Source organism: Phoenix dactylifera, chromosome 10 (assembly GCF_051530095.1).
Source record: "Phoenix dactylifera cultivar Ajwa chromosome 10, Ajwa_hap1_PhDact_Kaust_v1.1, whole genome shotgun sequence".
Lineage (NCBI taxonomy): Eukaryota > Viridiplantae > Streptophyta > Magnoliopsida > Arecales > Arecaceae > Phoenix > Phoenix dactylifera.
In genome coordinates this window covers 23,825,075-23,845,584 of record NC_143199.1, presented here as the reverse complement: position 1 = coordinate 23,845,584, position 20,510 = coordinate 23,825,075, and the positions used below count along the sequence as shown (strand labels likewise).

Here is a 20,510-nt window from a genome sequence, read left to right as displayed (position 1 = left end):
TTTGTTCCAGATTTAAAGCAGGTCATTAAAAAAAGGCATATGATGCTTTCATAGGGCATCATCAGGCAATAACTAAAAAATTCAGTAACGCTTTTATCTTTCCAAGTGTTTTAAGTATGATATATTTTTTAAGCCTATGTTTAGAAAGTGCCCTCTGTCATATCTCTTTCCCAAAAGGTTTTACAAAATAAAACAACTGCCTACTACAAAATGGAAGTATTACTTAGATTTAATTGTTATTAATGACGGTGGCAAATTGGAAATCAAGTTTTTTTCATTTTGGCCTTCATTGTTATGATCAAAAGAAAATGAAAAGATCAGCTAGTCTCTAGCTAGCTAGGTAGCCAACTAGGTCAATAAAAAGCGAAATTTCAGAAACTAGATTCAATTGGTTGATAAAAAAGATAACTTGAGAGCAAATGTCAGCTTAAAAGACCGAAGTGACAAGTCAATGGTTTTGAGTAGCTAGAAGAAGGAGTGATGATAAAAATAGGATAAGTTATGATGTCTTGACCTTCAAGAATTTTTACTATTGTCACACTATCGTTCGGAAGATGGATAATATTGTATTGGATTTAGTTAGAGCTACAATAGAAGGAAACTATATTACAACTATTCTACAGTAGAGTCCTACCAGTAATCTAAGTGCAAGATAAAGTGAAGATAAAATTAAAAATAATTAAGTCAAAATTGAACTGATTAGTGTGTTGAAGGCCCATTCTCAATATATAATTTGATATTTATAAATGACTACTTGTAACTTATAAGATAGGTTCCACCATTCTTGGATACTTGTCCTTACTATTATTTGCCACTACTACCATACACGATAAGTAGTAATGCCCTTTTATCACATCATGGATAGTAAGAAGATAAGTATAACTATCCCACTCCTATATTAAGAATAGTGGAAACATGAGTATAACCATCCTTTTTGAATTCTCCTCCACTAAGATCTCGTCATAGATCGATAACTTTTACTTTCTTTGCCCTACATCACATTCATTTGGCCTGCACGTTTGGTGTTTCGGTCTGCATCATTCTTGTTGCATCATCCCTTAGAATACAACCAATTTGGATGTGGTATAAACCACAAATAAATGAAATGATTGCCTTGTGCTCACTTCTATAAGCTCACTCACCTGCATGGCATGATTAGATGAGTCGGGCTACAAACATGCAGAAATTCCATGAAGTAGCATGAAATATTGCCAAGAGAGGAGGAGGCACTCTATGCTAGTCTCCTTTTCCCACCTAGTTGCTGTGGGATTTAAACTTGGGAGAAGTCCGAGGATAAAAGCTTATCTATTGTATCTCATGCAAGAGCAAATAAATCTGAAGAAATTCTCATAAAATTATCAAAAGTTTAATCAATCCCCTACAAAGCGCTCAAATATAGAAGTACAACTTAACGTAATTTATGCTACTCATAAGGTAATTTATACTACGTATTTAGAAAAAAAATGTCTTCCAGACTTGAACTTTTGCCCAAGATTGATTGCATCCATTTGAAAGATCCATAATAAACTTGGCCTAGAACAATGTCCTGCAAACAAATTTCTAAAAGCGATGACAAAAGCATGTGTTGGGGAATAAGAAGGAACAAATGCCATTTAACCCACTCATTCTATTCATTTTCAGCCAAACACTAATTTAAGCTCCAAGCTAAATCACTTTTTTTTCAGAAAAGTAAAGTAGATATATAGAAAAGTTGGTGCATAATTAATGCTTCACCTTCTTTTCCTAATCCATATTCCCCAACAAATCCAAGAATAACTTACTCCCATGGAACGATAGAATAGTTTAACCCTCCCTTCTTCCCTCCATTTTACTGCACTTAACCCAGTTGATCCGAATTCTGTATTCTTAAACCAAAAGTTAGCTATGCATTTGCACAACAAATTTCGTAGAGATAGTCCTCCAAGGACCACAAATTATGAGCACTGTCATCGTACGGATAGGAAAAGGACTTTCTCCAGAATTAATGCTCCACCAAGTTAAATGTAGTTGGCTTGTCCCTACCATTGAACCCTTCATGCAATCACCATATCATAAGAGATGTGAGCTGTAGTATGAATGACCCTCTACAGACTACCTCATCCCTCTTGATGATCTCTCCAACCTAGCTCCCAGGGTAACCACATGTTGTTGGCCCATAATTTTTTCTCATGGCCATCACTGTCTGATGATTTTCCCTTCGTCTAAAACTAGAAGTTTTAATATCTGATGCTTTGCACAACAAATCTAAATTTAGCTTGCATGACATGTTTGCAGCCGAGATTTCGATCTTCATGCAGAAAAAGAGATCAATATATATGTTGCATTTTTATCAGGCATTTGAACTAATTAACTTGTACAGATCAAAATATCAAGCACTAGGACTAATTAGCTTGCATACGATTTTCCCAGTATAAAGACAGAGATGCAATAAGAAACAGGTTGCTCGCTTGTATTTCTGCAAATAATTGTCTTCTTTCTCTCTCCTTCAGACTCCTCAATCCACAGCCCAGTGAACAAGGCCCTCACATTAGCCACCCATTGGAACAACAAAGACTAAGGAGAGACGATCTGAGATCCGGCTTAGATAGAACAAGGAAATTACTGTCCTCAACTCTAAAGGTACTCTAGTTCATTGTTGTGAGCCATCATTTGATCTCCGGTAAGGCATATAGCGATGATCTTTAGATGCATTCTTCTTCCTCCTCTTCTCAATGAAGGAGTCAAGCTTTCCTTCTGCCTGTGGAGCAAATAGAGGAATGAAGAAAAATAAAAAATAAAAAGACTAGTTACAGATCAATTATACCATGTTTCATGGGCTGATACAAACCTTTAGTTCATCATACTTGTTTATCAGCTTCCTCTTCCGAATTTCCGCTGCCCAACAAAAATTAAGTTAAATTTTGAACATGCACAAGATGTGTATGACAATGCAGAACTGAGTTTGCTTGTGTGCATGCATGTGTTTTTCTGTGCAAGTGATTGGGCTTTTTTGTGTGTCAAGATGTAAAGAAGGGAGTATGTAGACAGACATTTTTTGAGATAATATGGCTGTTTGCCTCGCTTTGCTGCTTCTCTTTCTTTCTTTATATGCTCGGATAGAATTCCAGATTCAGCACTCTTACGAGGGCCTGACTTTAGCTGCTTATCCTGGAGAAGTAAAATTGTGTTGATAGATGATCAGCATATTGTAGTACATCTAATCACAAGGTATGATGTCCACAAGACAAGCAGTTTAACAGACTTCATCAGTTTCAAGTTGAAGTGAAGTACCCATCAAATAAGTATAAGACAATAATCCTACTCAACTTAGGATTTCTAAAGCGTCCCTTCACATAGTTGCAGAATTGAATGCAACATCAAATTCAAAAATACTAATAGATCAAAGAACATTCTTGCATCGCATGTGCCCCGAAGGTTAACTACTCGTGCAATGTTTTTTTTCTACATCCAATTGAGACGGTGACAGTCATTAATCTTCAAATGTTCCATTTACAAATACTTAAGCCAATTTTGATGCAGGACCAAATAGAGTTGGCCTGCATCAATGATTGTTGCATCACTATTCCTTAAGACCTTATTTTACTTCCCATTTATATTGGTTAGAACTTTTAAATAGCTTATCAGCTTTAGTCGATGTACCCAGCTTCTAGAATTTTGCTTTACTTTGATGGACAAACTAATTCATGCCCATGAACAATTGCAAATCTGACATCATTTAAAACACCTCGTTTAAATAAATTGTACACTGGGTTTAGCAAGATCTGCACTAGTTAACTGACAATGGAATGAGAACAGAACAGATGCAGCATGACTATAGCTTGACCTTGATATCTCAAAAATAAAACATCTACGGAATCCAGTCACCACAAATACAACTGAATCCAGATCGAACAAATATTTTAATCCAAGACCAGCAGCATGTCCAGAGCCATCTGATCCAGATATCTAACTTCCTTCACAGAACGAATAAGACAAACAGGCAGGTTTCTTCCTGTCAAACAAGCTTGGTCCAGTAAAAGACATATGGTTATCACAAAGACGATTGCCTAAATAGATCTTCGTAACCCCACATTGGATCAAACATGATTATTCCATGCTGATAAGTTAATTTGGAGATATCATCCAAAGTTTAAGCAGTAGAGCTATGAGGAAGGATCTGACATACATCCATGCAAACAAAAATACCATATATGTATCTGAATATATGTGCATACGCAGATGCATACGCATGGTATATATGTTTCCTTGTTCACATACATAAATATGTAGATATGATTACAAATTTAGACTTGTCCAGTCAAAAAACAATGAGAATGTCCAGATGAAGCTGTTGCACTTACAAAATATACTACAAGATGCTTGCATTGAAAGCACCATAGTTCAAAGGAGTATTACTGGTATGAAGAAGAATCATCTTCTAATTGATTTGCGATATACAAATTGTTTATGGGTGAGAGAGGGGAGATTATAGTAATGTATTATAATATTATAATGTAGCCACTACACCACACCATTATAGTGCCAGTGATTAAAAAAGATGCCTCAAATCAATGGGATGAGCTTCACTTCTATGGACAGAAAACTAGAAGGCAAATGATTGAGGACCAAAATCTAATAATCAACCAATTCCTTTGTAAGTGTTTCAACTTCCAACTAAAACAAGGGATATGAAACACCAATGTATTAACCAGGCCTTTGCATGGTGGTTGAAGAAAGAAAAATCGGGCCTATTTGGTCAACCATGCACCAATCTCACCATGGTGAGACTCACACTAGACAAGTTTATATATCGATCTCTCCATACATGACATGGTGGTAATGGTGCGCCGTTTTCTCTAAAAAGAAAGAAAGAAAAGAGTCTCAGAGTGCAGCCATGTACACATGGCGTCATAACCACTTTTCTTCTTGACTTCTGGGTCTCATGCCCCCATACAATGCAGGTCTGGAGAGCCATGTTTGTCCTTCTCTTTCTCCTATCATCCATTCTCTTCCACCTCTGATAATGGTCATCCATTAAATGTTCCCCCTCTAATCAAATCCATTCATCAAATATTCTTCCTTTAGGAGTCCATGTGGATCATGCGTACTGAATTCTAGTTAGTACATACATATATAAATGTGCATAGTTCTGTACATGCACCATAGTGCCCTGTATTGTTTAAAAAAAAGTGACACTTTATGCCCAATACAGAACAGCAGAGCGCAACAATTATAGCTTAAGCTCAATATAGCCATCCAATGACATCATTCAAAGGTAAACTATGAGATTTAGCAAATTCCATGGAGATCTCCACCATTGGAGGTCTTCAAGCTGCCATTTTAGTTGTCATGCCTTGGCCAGACTTGCCCATAAGATATTCAAATCTGATCACCTTTAGGTAATTATGGTTGCCTCCTAATATCTACTTCAGTCATTTGTGAGATCACTAGGATTTGGTCCCCTGCCAAACTCATAAATGCCTAATTTGGTAATTGTAGCCCGAAATATCCATTCTGATGTAACGATCATTGGTTCACCTTCATGTTGCTTTCAGATTCTCATTACATTCTTCATACAACAGTATCTGAATAAGTGCTAGTTTCATTCTCTCTAGATTTTGGAGAATTTTGATTGTCTTGCATATCCTCCAACCACTTTCCAAGTAAATTTCTTTCACTAAGCGTAATAGATGTGATTTGAGTTAGTACTAACTTTAATTTTATTCATTTTAGGGGCTTCCCATCTTCCTCCTATAGGACCACCAAATATTCAATACACCTCATTGCAGCTTTCTATCATCCTTTCGTAAAGGATCATTCTTTCAAATCACTTGACTGGCTATTCATTTGTACAGTATTGGGATCTTTGGTCATAATGCATTTTGAAACCAAAATATAAGCCTTGTATCTTAATGTTTACTCATTGGTAAGGGTACTCTGTGGTTCTATATATTTGAGCATGTCTCATGCGTTTTCACAACTCCTGCTCCTAAGGTTTTGTACAGCTAAGAAACAAAAATCATCAACTTGCAGACATTGTAGGTGCCAAACAGAAAAGGGCATATATCCAAAGACCTCAGAAACCATTGGACATATATTGAAGAGAAGAATCTAACAATATGTTTACTTTCAGCATTCTAAATAGAATAATTTCCACTTCGACATTTGACCATATATGCAATTATAAATAATGCTCTAATAGCTAGTAAGATTGCTAATCAAGGAATGTCGAACCAATCCAAACCAGGTTATTCAGCCTACACTGAACCGTACTAACACTGCCTAGGATGGTTCAGCTGCTCGGGTTGTTTCGTTTAAAGAACCCTCCCACCCCGTTTATAAAAGCCCTATTCGTTCTGTCTAAGTGTTGAACCAGCGTTTTCTCACTCGCTCCCTCTCTCTTGTTTGAGAGAGTTCAATGCCTCTCTTGCCTCCTCTCTTCGACATCATCGGCGCCTCTCTCCCAGCTTCGATGCTAGCCAATGGAGTTCTTGGAGGCCTCGCACCCCCTTACCTAAGGTTTCTTCTTCACCTGTCATCAGTAAGCATCTCCTCCTCCCTCGCCCTCTCCCCCCTTCCTCCCCCCTACCTCTCTCTCTCCCTCTCCCCCTCCCTCTCCCTCTCTTCACTTCTCCCCCTCCCCCTCTCTCTCCCTATTCCGATGCACCCCGGAACGGTACGATATACACCCATACCGTACCAAACCGGTCCCGGCCAGTACATCCTCCAATACTAGTTTTGTGACCCTTGTTACTAATATAACAAAGGGAAAATATACCATAAAATGCCAATGTTTATTTAATAAAAAAGCACTATAAGTTTACCAATCCATATATCATAACATGCATTTTATGCATTCATTTAGTTCTCACCAATAGTACAAGCATCGAGGAAATATAAGGGCAATAATAAGGAAACCAATAAAACGGATTTTCTGTAGGTAAGATTTCTAAATGTAAGACTTACTATCCAAGAGATATGGTTCTTCAACTCCTCAATAACATTTGGGTCTTTTGACTTCTTAATCAACTTCTGAAGCTTCTGTAGACATCCAACATTGTCAATTGCAGCTAAAAATTATAATAATTCAGAACTTCCTTTAGTCAAGGCATCTAACATCATAACATGTATACTAAAAGAAGAATCACCTCTTTTTCAGCAGGAAGTTCAACCTCAAACAGAAAATTGTATCTCTTTCTAAACCTGGCTTCCAACCAAAAAAGTGAAGCATAAAAACATTAGCACATGTTCTAGGAGGAAATAAATGCATATTAAATCACAAGAAGAAGAAAATACAACAGCATAACTGAAAACTTGATCTGTTTAAGATTAAATTATACAGGTACCCCAAAAAGAGCACCAAAAAGGGGGCCCAACTGTATTATAGGGCTTGAACCAACTATATCATCCCCTCTTTTGTGACATGGGATGACATTCTTTGAAAAAAGAAAAATCATGCAGATAGTTTTATACTTACCAATGGGCAGAAAATGTAAGATGAAATGGAAACACAATCTATCATAAGGAAAAAAGAAAAGAGAACATTTCATTGAGTGCAGAAAATATTAGGTTTAATGGCTTTTCATTTCTCAGATTGTGTCCTGTCAGTTACTTGATTCAATATATTGACGATCGCAAAGTTTAGAGCAAAAATATATCCAAACTGCAGAGCCCTATAACAGTAAATGGAGTGAGCTTTATGAATGATGCTCCATCCAAATCTTTGACATTAGAAACAAGGAAAGACTTTATGCTTGAGCAGCTTAATTGAGTTCAAAGTTCAAATATGACAAACAAAGAAATAGGAAGAAATGGACATGAAAATGTGGAAAATAGAATAATATGTACTACTTGAACAAGAAAAAGGCATAAGAAAGTCCCGTGGACATTCAGATACAGTTTAGATAGGTGCAAACAGAGATAGCATCTAACATGTGGCATAAAGTTAGATTATAGAAGATGATCACTTCTCATAATCACCAACTATTGATTTTCTACTATACGATTCAAGAGAAGGCATAAAATCAACAGCTGAATTATATAAAAAAAAAAAAGAGGCACAATAATCCCTAACATCAGGCAAACAGCCAGTTGTGGAAACAAAAAGGCTTGAAAGTCCTCTTCAGGGCGTTGAGCTGTGTCCTGAAGATCGGCGATGGTTGGCTTCTTGCCAATGAGATAGGATTACTGGTTGAGAAAGTTAGTGAGCAACCCATAGTCGGGCCACTGCGAAAGTGTTAAAACTAAGTGCTCCTTGAACAACAGAAGACGCTAAGGTAGGTCCGAATGGACAAAATTATGATGAGCTCAAAGGGAAAAGAGGATAGGTTTAAAATCAGTACATGTATCTTACTAATGGGTTTTGTTTAACATCCACTGCTTCAGCTACTTATACAAGTTCTTAAAGTAGCTCTACAGCAGCCATCTGGTCACATTTTCTGCACTATCCAAAAAGGTGGGTGCAAAACCTTAAGCATCATATATAGATACCCCACTCATCTATTCTTTTTAAACAAACAAAATGGACAACTTCTTTTTTTTAACCCCTTTACTCATTGTCGTTTCATTAGAATGGAGCCTGAACGGTCTGAGAGATAAATGCATGAAGATACAGATAAAAGTTCTCAGCCTGGTGGCTGCACATGTTGATTAAATAATGAATGAACCTTGGATGAGCCTAAAGAACTTTTTGAGCTATGCATCAAAAGCAATAGCATATGTCATTTAGCATCTGATGTAAAAGCCACATTTACAACAAAAACTGAAGGAACTAAGGGGAAAAGCTTACCCTTCTGTATCAAGAGTTCCACATAATGATTCAAACCGTGGATCTCTTACAACCTGGAAGAGAGTTGGAAAACAGAAAGAGTGTAAATGTGAAGACAATAATACAGCTGTGAATATTCAAGTAAATTATATGCACTATTGACCCATGTGGATACCTATATATATAGGTATATATATATATATAGGTATAAATATATATAGGTATACATATATATAGGTATACATATATATAGGTATATATATATAGGTATATAGGTATACATATATATAGGTATATATATATATATAGGTATAAATATATATAGGTATAAATATATATAGGTATACATATATATAGGTATACATATATATAGGTATATATATATAGGTATATATAGGTATATATATATAGGTATATATAGGTATATATATATAGGTATATATAGGTATATATATATATATATAAAGAAAATGTTATCTTCACTGACATTGATCTATCACTAGCATATATTCATATCTAGGATATGTTTTCCCTAAAATCATGATCAAAATATATTTCCAATATATTAGAAGAGAAAGAATTCTTAATGTAGCATCTATGATCATATACAAAGCAACCAACGCAAAACTAAAAATCAACACCAACCATAATCTGCACCAAGGTCTGTTGTGCCGGAATCAGGGCTCGGACCGGTTGTCCGGCAGCACGGGTCGGTATGCCCCCATATCGTTCTATGCCGGATCAGTACAAACATAGTAGAGGAGGCGAGGGAGAGAGAGAACGGGAGAAAGAAAAAGAGAGAGAGAGAAAGGGGAGAAAGGGAGGAAGAGAGAAGGAAGGCCGGCGGAGGGCCAACGAGCTCGCCAACCTCCACGACAATCTCTCTTCTTTTCTCTCTCCCTCCCTCCCTCCCCCGTTCTCTCTCTCTCTCTCTCTCTCTATTTTCCTTTCTTTTCTTCTCCTTCTCCCTCTCCATCAACTGCTTTTCGTTTCAGTTGCCGGAACCGTACCGGTCCATCGCCGATACGACTTGGTCCTCCCTGAACAGCCCGGTTCAGGACAGTTCCACCAACCATCCGGACTAACGACTATTCACTAAAAAAAAGTATATAATGAAAAAGCATTTTCACATGTGATGGATAGCAGACATGGCATTAAAAGTTATTTTAGACATTTTGTAAAAGGTGGCTCTAGACGATGAAAAGAACACCAAATTATAAAATTAGAAATTCAGAAAACTAGATCAAACAGTCGAGGACTTAATTCATGCAGATTTATAAGTTGTAATTAAAAAAAGAAGCCCGACTAAAATTAAGATAAGGGGACAAGGGTGTCATAACAACAATCATTAACAATGGCATCCTTGCCCATCCTTTACGAAGATATCATTTAAGTTGCTAACTTCTCTATTAATGTGTTGGATGAAATTATAAAGTTCAGCAGAAGGTTAGAAATCATAGCCAAGACTGGTCACTAATATAAGAGCTATGTCACAACGATGGTCTGCTGAACTGGCCCGTATTGGCCGGTTTAGCCTCTGACCGGTCCGGTACAGCCTTAAAAAATGGTTCCACCTTTGTATTGGTGCGGACCGGGCCGCCGCGCCCGCACAGGCGTGAGCTAGAAACCACGCTCGCACGTAGTTTCCCAAGCTAGGAACCGCGCCCGGTTCCCCGCGCTCGAAACTGTGTCCGCGCGGGCGCGAGCAGAGAATCGCGCGCCCAGCTCGCGTCTGCACGTGATTCCCCGCACAGAAAACCGCAACTGCGGCCGATTCCCCCGCAGGAAATCACGCCCGCACGCGGTTTCCAGCGGGGCAACGCGCCCACACGGGTTGCCCCGCATGGGCCATTTAATGCCACAGAGTGGCATTTAATGCTTCCACACGTTTGTTTTTCGCATACACGGACTTCGCTGCTCTATTGGCCAGTTAACAGATACCGAATCGGTATCGATGCCCACCAGTACATCGGTATGGCGGACCTTGGTCACAACCTTACAATCATGGGACCCTATCAAGGCTATACACATGCAGCCACCTAAGAAAGGTCCCTTAGCTCAAGGAAGACAGTTGCCCAATGAGACTGTGCATGATGAAAATCGGTTCAAAGTAAGATTGGAGAATGATGAGTAGAAATAGCAATAGAGGCCCAAGATCAAGGTTGCAGTCTGCATTACCACCATTGTGAAGCTGAAAGCGCAAGACCAAGGTTGCAATCTGCCTTACTACCCTCATGAAGCTGAAAGTTCACAAATGAGGTGTTTATCCACAAGTGTCGGAATAAGTTGAACCAATGCATCAGCAATGCAAATAGCACCTTATTTTTAAAGTTAATATCCCAGATACAATTCATAGTTGCATCTGCAAGTGCTTAATAAATTTTTGAAAATTCGATCAAATCAATCAAGAATCTCATCATCTGTTAGGTGGGGCAATCAACCAGGAAGATAAGATTTTGCTGCAACACATGGCTATTATTAGCAAAAGCACCACTACTGGCTACCTCAAAACATCTTGTAAAGCAGGATTTGAATTTGACAAATAATGAGGTTTCATGCTGTCTTGGTTGCTTCTTTTGGTTCGTTTAGCAAAGATATATTAGCTAAGGTCAATTAATTAGCTGATCCAAGGACATGCCACTAGCATGAAAAGCACAGCAAGACAATGTTAGGGCAACATATAAGATCAAAGAAACATTTGAAGTAGAGCAGGCTTGAGCTATCAGCAACAAGGCACCTTCATCTTAATCATGTAGAACGTACTTAGTTGCTACAAGAAGCATCAAGCATGCAATCACTTTGCCTGTCAAAGTTAGCAAACATCCTTTAGTTCTGTTTGCAGTTTGCAACCACAAACAAATTAACTACCCAAAAATGCGAATCCACAACTATATCCTTCAAATAGCCTAGAAAGCTATAGAAGGTGGCTGACAAAACTACCTCCTTCAGAAAATAAAGAAAGAATATTATAAGATAACAAGAAAAATAAAAGCACAGCCATAAGCTAAAAGTGACATTCCCCTTAAAATTATTTGTTAATTTATTGCTAGGAAACCAAAGTTCCTTATCCCATACCATTCACACGATCGTATATCTCAAAGTTAGTATCAGATACAAGAACATACCCATCTCCTCATGCTCTCTTAAAATCATACTGTTTCTTAATTTATTGGCGAGATAACATGGTTTTCTTAATCTCAAACCAATCCGATAATCATATATCTAAAATTCATTGTCAAATACAAGATACCCAGAAACCATATCGACACCCAGATCAAACATCCATACCAGAAAGCATAAATTTGTCTCCTTTTCAATCTACCTCTAAAGGAGATCCAGAATACATATATAACAACAAACAGATTAAACTAATTTTTTTTTAAAAAAAAAAGAAAAAAAAAACTCACCCTTTTGGGCGCCTGGATGACCTCCCTAAACCTCCCCATACGCACCTTGCTGCTCACCTCCATCGGCCTTCCCAATCATAAACCACACAGCAATACTCATCACCAAGAAGAAAGTAAAACACAAGAAGCTTCAAATCAACAACAAAATCTAAAAAGTCCCGGGAACCTGTTCTTGTTGGCGCGGCCGGGCTTCGAGTTGGGGGCGGACTTGGGGGGGCGGGAGATGTGGGAGCCATCGGCCCGGGCCTTCAGCAGCTCCTCGAAGGGCACGTCGGCGAGCTCCCGCTCCAACTCCTGCTCCTCCTCCTCCACCTGGCCATGGAAAGAAGAAGATGATTAGAAGATTCGGAAAGGAAATAGTTCGAGGGTTTGGAGAGTAACAGGGCTCCGACAGTGTTTCCTTCCCAGACCTCTTCCGAGGAGAGACCTATCTCCTCGTCGCTCTCGGCGGCGGCGGCGGCGGCGGCGCTTCCGCTGGGTTTGTCGCTTGCCATGCCCTCTCGAACACACCAGAGAAGAAGAGCCCAGGGTTTTGGTCGTTGGGGGTGCCCAGAGTTTGAGGCGGAGGTTATAAAAGTCTAGAGACCCGGCCCAGACCCGCAGGACCGGAACAAATCGGAGTCTATCCAAGCCAATCCAGGTCCAACTCAAACACGCTAGAATTTCCCAACCCCAACACTTAGGGGGCGTTTGGTATGGGGTGATAACCCCAGGATCAAGGGTGATCCGGATGAAGTGATAAAATCACCGTGTTTGGTTTCATCTTAGTAATCCTACGTGGCGGTGATATCGGATCACCCCACTTTTTAGATCACCGTCCAGTCCAGTGATCGGATACCCGTCCTTGAGGACGGGTTTCCAACATCACCGAAGCGAGGTGATCTGATGTTGACCAAACTATCCTTCACCGCAGCCGTCCCGCGGGCGCTGCTAGCCGGTCGCGGGCATCGTCGGCCTCGGCCCAGCTCCTCCCGAGCGATCTGACAGGGAGATCTCCCCCTTGCTTCATGGGAAAAGAGGGGAGATCTGATGAATCGGGAAAGGAAAAGAAGAAAAAAAACAAGAAGAAAAAGGATAAGAGGAAAGAAGAAGAAAGAAGAGGAAGAAGAAAAGAAGAATAAAAAAAGAAGAAAAAGAAGAGACGAAGGAGGAGGGAATGGCCACTTACCGGTGGATCCATGGCCGTAGCGCCGCCGATCCTCGGTCGGAGGCCCTTCCTGTGCTCCCCACGATGGGGTGGGCTCCCGCTAGCCTCCCTCCCGAGCTCGCCTTCCTTCCTTCGTGGAAGAAGAAAGGAGAAGAAAGAAAGAAGGAGAAGAAGTCGGAAGGAGTTCTGGAAAGAAGAAGGAGAAGAGAAGAAGAATTGGAGGAGAAGAGGAGAAACAAAAAGAAGAAAGAAGAGGAGAAGCTTCGGGAAGAAACAGGAAGAAGGGAAGAAAAGAAAAGGAAAGAAAAAGAAAAGGAAAGAAAAAGAAAAGAAAAGGAAGGAAAAAAAAAGAAAAAAAGAAAAGAAAGGAAAAAAAAGAAAAGAAAAGAAAAGAAAGGAAAAGAAAAAAGAAAAAAGAAAAGAAAGGAAAAAAAAAATAAATAAATAAATAAATAAATAAAAATGAAAAATGATGAGCAAGTGGAAAGAAACTTGACTTTAAAACGACTACAAATTTTTGGTAATTAGGCCGAGTCATGGTAGTCTTAATAGAATAAAAAGAACAATGTTGTAACAATTTAGCATATTAACTTATATTTTTGATTCATGAGAATTAAAAATACATAAAAAATCCATCTAAGGTATATCGGGGGTATTTGTGATATTATGTGGTCGGTGATCTTGGATCCCCGTACCATACCAAACAAGTTACTCATGGATACCCAGGAATTTTTAATCACTGGACCATAGCCTACCAAACACATTGATCTTAGATCACTAGGGATCAAATCACTCCAGTATTCGAATCACCAGGGATCTTAGATCACCGTGGTGATCCTGCTGGGGTTACCAAACGCCCCCTTAGATGCATTCAGGGTAGAGATGGGCGGCCCGGCCCGGCTCGGCACGAAGCGGGTTGCTACAGTAACAGGCCGTGCCTAGCACGGCCCATAAAAGGGGGTCGGGCTGGGTTACGAATTCCTGGCCCGCGGGCTGAGCCCGGCACGGCCCATAAGGGCCTGGGCTGGCACGATTCGTGGGCCAAGCACAGCACGGCCCGCGAGCCAGCCCGGCACAGCCCATAAGGGCCTGGGCTGGCACGATTCGTGGGCCAAGCATGGCATGGCCCGCGAACCAGCCCGGAACGGCCCATAAGGGCCTGAACCGGGCCTGGGCCGGGCCAGGCACGGCTCGTCCTCCTTAAAATAAATGGGAATTAAATTTTTTTAATAAATTAATAAATATTGAGAACTAAGAATTTATTAATATAAAGTCACCTTAATGGTGGGGGTTTGGCATAGACCCCTACCAGTTTATTAATTTAAATCAAAATGGTACATGAAGGGAGGTTTGGACCTTGGTCTGACCTCCAGAATACAATAAGAAAGGAGAAAAAATAGAGATGACTCACTTTAACAATTAAAAAAATAAAAATGTATAATTATAAAAAATTAAGAAATAAAAATAAATGATCAAAATCTTACTAATCATCAGTATTCACTATTCAGTAGTGTTTGTATCATCATCATCAGAGGATGTTATATCATGTCCACATTTATCTTGAAGTTTCACCTCAGCATCCAACCAATCTTTGAAGCAGAGAAGCATCTCAACCGTTTCGCCAGTCATCCTACTTCTCTTTTCGTCAAGAACACGCCGACCTGCACTAAAAGCGGATTCCGATGCTACTGTGGACATCGGTACAACTAAAATATCGCGTGCAATTGCAGACATAACACGATATTGATTTTTAACACTCTTCCACCAAGATAATACATCTAGACTCTCTATTTGATTTTCATCATATGCAGACTGAAGATCATTTCGTAAATAAAATTCTAGTTCACTACTTAAAGATGAAGAAGATGAAGATGAACTTGAAGCATGTATGTGTTTTCTCTGTGCAATGAATGAAAAAATAGATGACGAACGAGAACTACTAGAAGAAGAAATAGAGCTTTGTATGGAGAATCTAGATCCACGAATTTTTTCATCATATATAGCATAAATATCATAAAGAAGTTGTTTTACCTCAATTTTAGCAGGTTCAGGATTTTGAATCATATTTTCACAATATGCATCAAGTAAAATTAGTACGCCATTCAATTTAACTCTTGGATCAAATACAGCAGCTAAGTTATGCATAGGACATATCTTGTCCCAATACTCATTCCATTTAGATTCCATTTGTTCAATAATAAGCATTAAAACATCATCATATTTATGTTCTACAAATTTTTGACTAATCATATATGCTTGTTGTAAAATTGAACATGAAGTTGGATAATAAATACCAGAAAGAACATTAGTAGCATTATAAAAACTAAGCAAAAAATCTTCCAAATTTTTTTCTTTATTCCAATCAATTTCAGTCAATGTAAAGCCTAATCCACGATCATTAATATATGCACTTAATAAGTTTTTATATGGGTATGCATCATGTATCATGCTATATGTTGAGTTCCAACGAGTAATTACATCAAGTTTAAATTTTTTAAAACGTTTACCATGATTTATACATAGTTCTTTAAATTCTTGAAGTCTTGATCTTGAAGCATGAAAAAAGAAACTGCATTTCTAATTTTTGAAATGACATCTTGAATCATGCCCATGCCAGCTTGAACAGAAAGATTTAAGATATGACATGCACATCTAATATGCAATAAATTTTCATTTAACATGGGATGCAATGAGTCCTTTAATAATGTAACAGCAGAATTATTATTAGATGCATTATCAAAAGTAATAGACATAATTTTATCATTAATTATTATATGAACATGCATTTTGATAAATGGCATTTGAAATTTGTTGCCCAGAATGTGGAAAATCAAAAGTACAAAAAGCAAGAATACGTTTATTTAATTGCCAATCATTATCAATATAATGAGCAGTAATAGCAATAAAATAATTACTACCTACAGATGCTGACCAAATATCAGAAGTTAATGAAACTTTTACATTTAAAGTAGAGAGTGTTTCAATTAAACTTTGTCTCATTGCTAAAAAGTTAGTCATAGCTACTCTTCTAAATGTATGCCTACTAGTTCTTTTGTAAGCAGGTTGTAGGTTTAATTGAACATATTCTTCAAAATTAAAAGATTCACATAAACTAAAAGATAATTCATCCTTAACTATCCATTTTACAAGTGATTTTCTTTGATTTTCATGATTATATGCAAAATTACCTAAAAGTGATCCCCTTGTATATTAAGGGTACTTTGAAGACGAGAATCATGCATCCTATGACTCTCTTGATGTCTTTTTAAATGGCCTGTTCCTCCACTACTACTACAACTATAAAGTTTGGCACATTTTTTACATTTTGCTTTCCAGACTCCATTAACCATAATTCTATCAAATTCATTCCATACAGCACTAGTCCTCTTACGGGAAGAGGTTTGATCTTCACTCGGTTCACCAGTTCTAGAGGAACTAGGAACATGAGGTTGGGGATTAGTTTCTTCTCCCTCAGAAACAGGAGGAATGCCAAAATGACTTTCCTCAAAAGATGACATATCTAAATTGATGAATGCAAAAAATAAAAACTAACCACAAGAAGAAATTGAGTAGAGGACCAGAGGTAGAGCTGAGATTTGTGAGCTTCCTCTTGTGCTCTCAACAAGAACCTCCTTCTCTTCTCAACAAGAACCTCCTCTTGTGTAGCACTTGAACACTTGCTAAATGCAAACTAAAAATTAAATTGCTAGAAGAGAGAAATAGTAGTAGTAGAGAAGGAGAGAAGAGTTGGTTTGGTGTGGTGAGAATGAGGGAGGAAAGGGGTATTTATAGGACTCCAAATATTTTTTTCCAAAATACCCCTCAAATTAGCCTTATTGGGAGGGGTATTTTGGGTAAAAACCAAAAAAAGCCGTTATGGCAACGGCTTTTTTTTTTTGCCAGACAGGCACGGCCCGTAACGGCTATTTTTTTTTGCCATACGGGCCGTGCCAGGCACGGCCCGTCTCGTGCCAGGGCCCGGCACGGCCCGCCACCCCACAGGCCTAGGGCCGGGCCGGGCTTAGCTTATAGGCTAAGCGGGCCGGGCCAGGCACGGCCCGTTTAGTCTGTGGGCCTGGGCCTGGCCGGGCCCGGCACGGCCCGATGCCCATCTCTAATTCAGGGTGTGGCAATCAAGTCGGGTCAAACAAGAAAAAAAATCGGGTCAAATACATAGTAAATTAAAATTTTATCAATTCAAACTCGATCTATTTATTAAATAAGTTAAAAATTTATATTCAAATTTGACCATTTTATTAAATAGATAATCTAGCTTCTTCTTCTGTGAGTTGAAATAAATTAAATAGATAAAATAATTAAAGCATTGCCATCCTTACCTAGGAGTATCAATGAAGGCCAATGTACATGATCAACAGAACCACAAACAAGGTTGAATTAGAAACCTTTTAGATTGTACTGCAATAGGATTGGGGATAGGTGGCCCATCATCTTCTGCAACAAGAGAGAGAGAGAGAGAGAGAGAGAGAGAGAGAGAGAGAGAGAGTACCTTTTAAATTGCACAAAGCTTCTTTGTGTAGAGTACACTACATAGGGATATAGTTAATCATAACTAGTTTTAGGTTGATTTTTAATTAAACTATTGAGAAAAAAAAAGGTGCAATATGATGGCACGAGATGATATCGAACCCTTGATAACAAATATCTTTAATAGTTATCTTATTTACCAAGACCAAATATATTACGTTGATAAAATACATCTATTTGCTATGCCAACTCCTAGATAATTTAGATAGATTATGGTGATCATTAATACTTTCTAATTATTTTTTATGATTTTGATCAAAATAAAAAAATGGAAAAGGTTACAATTCATTTTTATCTTTGGGATGATTTTAAACTTTCAAACTCAAAATTAGAAAATTTGTGAAAACATATTTTTATATTATATTTAATTATCTTATTTTCAATTTATTTTAATTTTTGGTATGACTTCGGTTATCACAGGCCGGTTTCAATATCTGGTCCTCTACTTCTCCCTTAACCGTGCATGCATAGAGGTGTAGAATCCAAACTATCCATTGCTTTATCCGTATGATCGGACCTTTGCGACTGTTTGATGATCTCATCTTGAAAGCCATTTAGTCTTACCCAAATACTTGATTTATTCCTCACAAATCAGACGGTGAGAAGGTGGATAGCTTTCTTCGATATTCATAAGCTCATTCGACTATCGAGGCGCAGACCATCATTCTCTTCCTCCCATCTATTCCACTCTCCCTTGCCGGTCCTTGGGTCCCTTCCTTGTAGATATTGATCTTTCGGATCTCGAGACTTTTTAATCTCTCTTGGGTACTTCTTGTTGGATTTCTTCTCTTTTTTTGTGTTTTCAATGTTTTCACATGATTTTAGATTGTAATTGGAGGTACTGGAGGGTGAGATGGAGGCTCTTTGGTCTGATTAATTCATAGCTTGCAAATGAATGGCTTCTATAGAAGCTCCTAGATCAGATGATTTGATTTATGTACCAATAATTCATGTTGAAAGTTGTCATTCTTTTGTATAGATTAAAAAAAAAGAAAATTTGCCAAAAAAAAGAAAAAGAGGGAAAAGGGTTGTCACCTATTATCGCTAAAATTCAGTCTAAAAGAGTGAGGTCGGATCGGGCACCAAGCTGATGAGGTCAGGCATGATCCAAGATGAAAAGATGAACTGAAGGACGGTTGTGGCTAAGCTTGGATAGAGTCTAGAGCTAGTGATAAAACCTGAAATCAGAAAAAGAAAATCCATTTGTTGGATTCTATTTAGTGGGGGATCCTCCAATGGGTAGGTCGGGTAAGAATTTTGGAGAAAAACAATAGAGATTCGAGAGAATTGCAAAGTGGAAGAGAGAGATTAGAAAGTATACCTAGAGGTCTCCTAGTCACTGTTTATATAAAGAGAGGGTTATCGTCAATTACTGAGTTAGGTAGAGTTTGACTTGAACTACCCGATAACGGCCCACACATTACGCAAACCATGGATATGGCATAGATCGTGCGGTAACCATTCAACCATATAGGATAAGCTATAACCACTCCATAATGTGCCTCATAAAATGAGGAATCATAATCATTTCTTTAACGAGCTTTAACCGCCTTTAATATACTTTGAATTGGAGACACATAGCTCGACCACTAGTCAGCCAGTCTACTCAGGTCGGTACAATGGTTCAGGTTAGCAACTAGACCAATGCCAAGTTTGTCATCTCATTCGGTTGCCGAGGTTGTCACCGTTATCATTTGCCAATGTCAAACTAACAAATATATATTATATCACTTACCCTCCACTTCTGAGTCCAATGTAGAAAAGAGAGGGAGAAATAATATCCAACAATTTGATTGTGACATAAAGCTTCAACATCATTCCATGGATAGGCTCGACCTGCTGCATCCACATATACCTCTCAAGATCAAGTCCATGCAGGGTTCTAAATGCTTAAAACAACTTAAAAATGTTTTAACTTATACAAACGAGTAATGGGCGCTTATTCATGTTTGTATCCACATATACCTCTCAAGATTAAGTCCATGCTGGGTTCCAAATGCTTGAAAAAACTTAAAAATGTTCTAACTTATACATACGAGCGATGGGGCCTTATTCTTGTTTGTAAACTCTATTTTCATCAATTTTATCAAAAACAAAATCAAGCGTTGGACATTTGGAGGACAAAGTGCTTTATTAATTTAAATCAATTCGAAGCTTGCGAGATGAATCCAAGCACCTTAGGAGACAATGAGAGTTGGATTGTAAGCAAGAAAAAGTTGTTGAATTTATGGACTATTCAGGAGATTAGAACACCAAAAGCTATAGATCAAATTACACCTTACGAGCCCTAAGCAGCCATTGATGATTGCTGCAGCAATACTTATAGAAGAAGAAAGCACAAAGGTAGGATAGATCTTCCTCTCCATCTTCTTCTTTATGCTTATCTCCTCAATAGGATAGGTGCCCCTTAGGAATATAGAGATCTTGATGCCCTAAGATTTCTCTAGAGACAGATATATATAGGAGTGGAGTGGAAACCTAGCCCAATTAGTAATATTAATAGGTTTACCCATTACAAAGCTCATTAACCAAATCAGGCCTATACCAATACTCGCTACATTGCATGACTAAGACAGTAGAGCCTAAAATAACCATATAATCACAAACTAATGATGGGCTCCTTAAACATTCATTTAGAGGACAACTTAGCCCGTATTATATAATA

The 20,510-nt window shown here is 38.3% G+C and overlaps 1 protein-coding gene across 2 annotated transcripts; it reads right to left on the bottom strand.

The window, feature by feature from the left end:
- Window positions 1-2,314: 2,314 nt before the first annotated feature.
- On the bottom strand, window positions 2,315-13,605 carry LOC103720773 (rRNA biogenesis RRP36-like protein). Of its 2 annotated transcripts, XM_039115611.3 has the most exons (10): window positions 13,322-13,605; window positions 12,564-13,179; window positions 12,320-12,465; window positions 12,154-12,220; window positions 8,768-8,820; window positions 7,128-7,182; window positions 6,946-7,020; window positions 3,030-3,147; window positions 2,828-2,874; window positions 2,315-2,737 (listed from the first exon to the last, which is right to left on the bottom strand). In XM_039115611.3, the coding sequence occupies exons 2-10, from the start codon at window positions 12,645-12,647 to the stop codon at window positions 2,630-2,632; spliced, it is 753 nt and encodes a 250-aa protein (XP_038971539.3). In that variant the 5' UTR covers window positions 12,648-13,179; window positions 13,322-13,605; the 3' UTR covers window positions 2,315-2,629. The 2 variants fall into 2 exon arrangements, with proteins under 2 accessions (XP_038971539.3, XP_038971540.1); XM_039115612.3 differs by lacking the exon at window positions 12,564-13,179 and having other exon boundaries at window positions 13,322-13,574.
- Between the last annotated feature and the right edge of the window lie 6,905 nt (window positions 13,606-20,510).

Coding starts and splice junctions, on each gene's coding strand:
- LOC103720773 (XM_039115611.3), bottom strand. CDS start 12,647: ATGGCAAGCGACAAACCCAGCGGAAGCGCCGCCGCCGCCGCCGCCGCC. Junction 12,466..12,563: donor TAGGTCTCTCCTCGGAAGAG/GTCTGGGAAGGA, acceptor TTCCATGGCCAG/GTGGAGGAGGAGGAGCAGGA. Junction 2,738..2,827: donor ACAAGTATGATGAACTAAAG/GTTTGTATCAGC, acceptor TTTGCTCCACAG/GCAGAAGGAAAGCTTGACTC.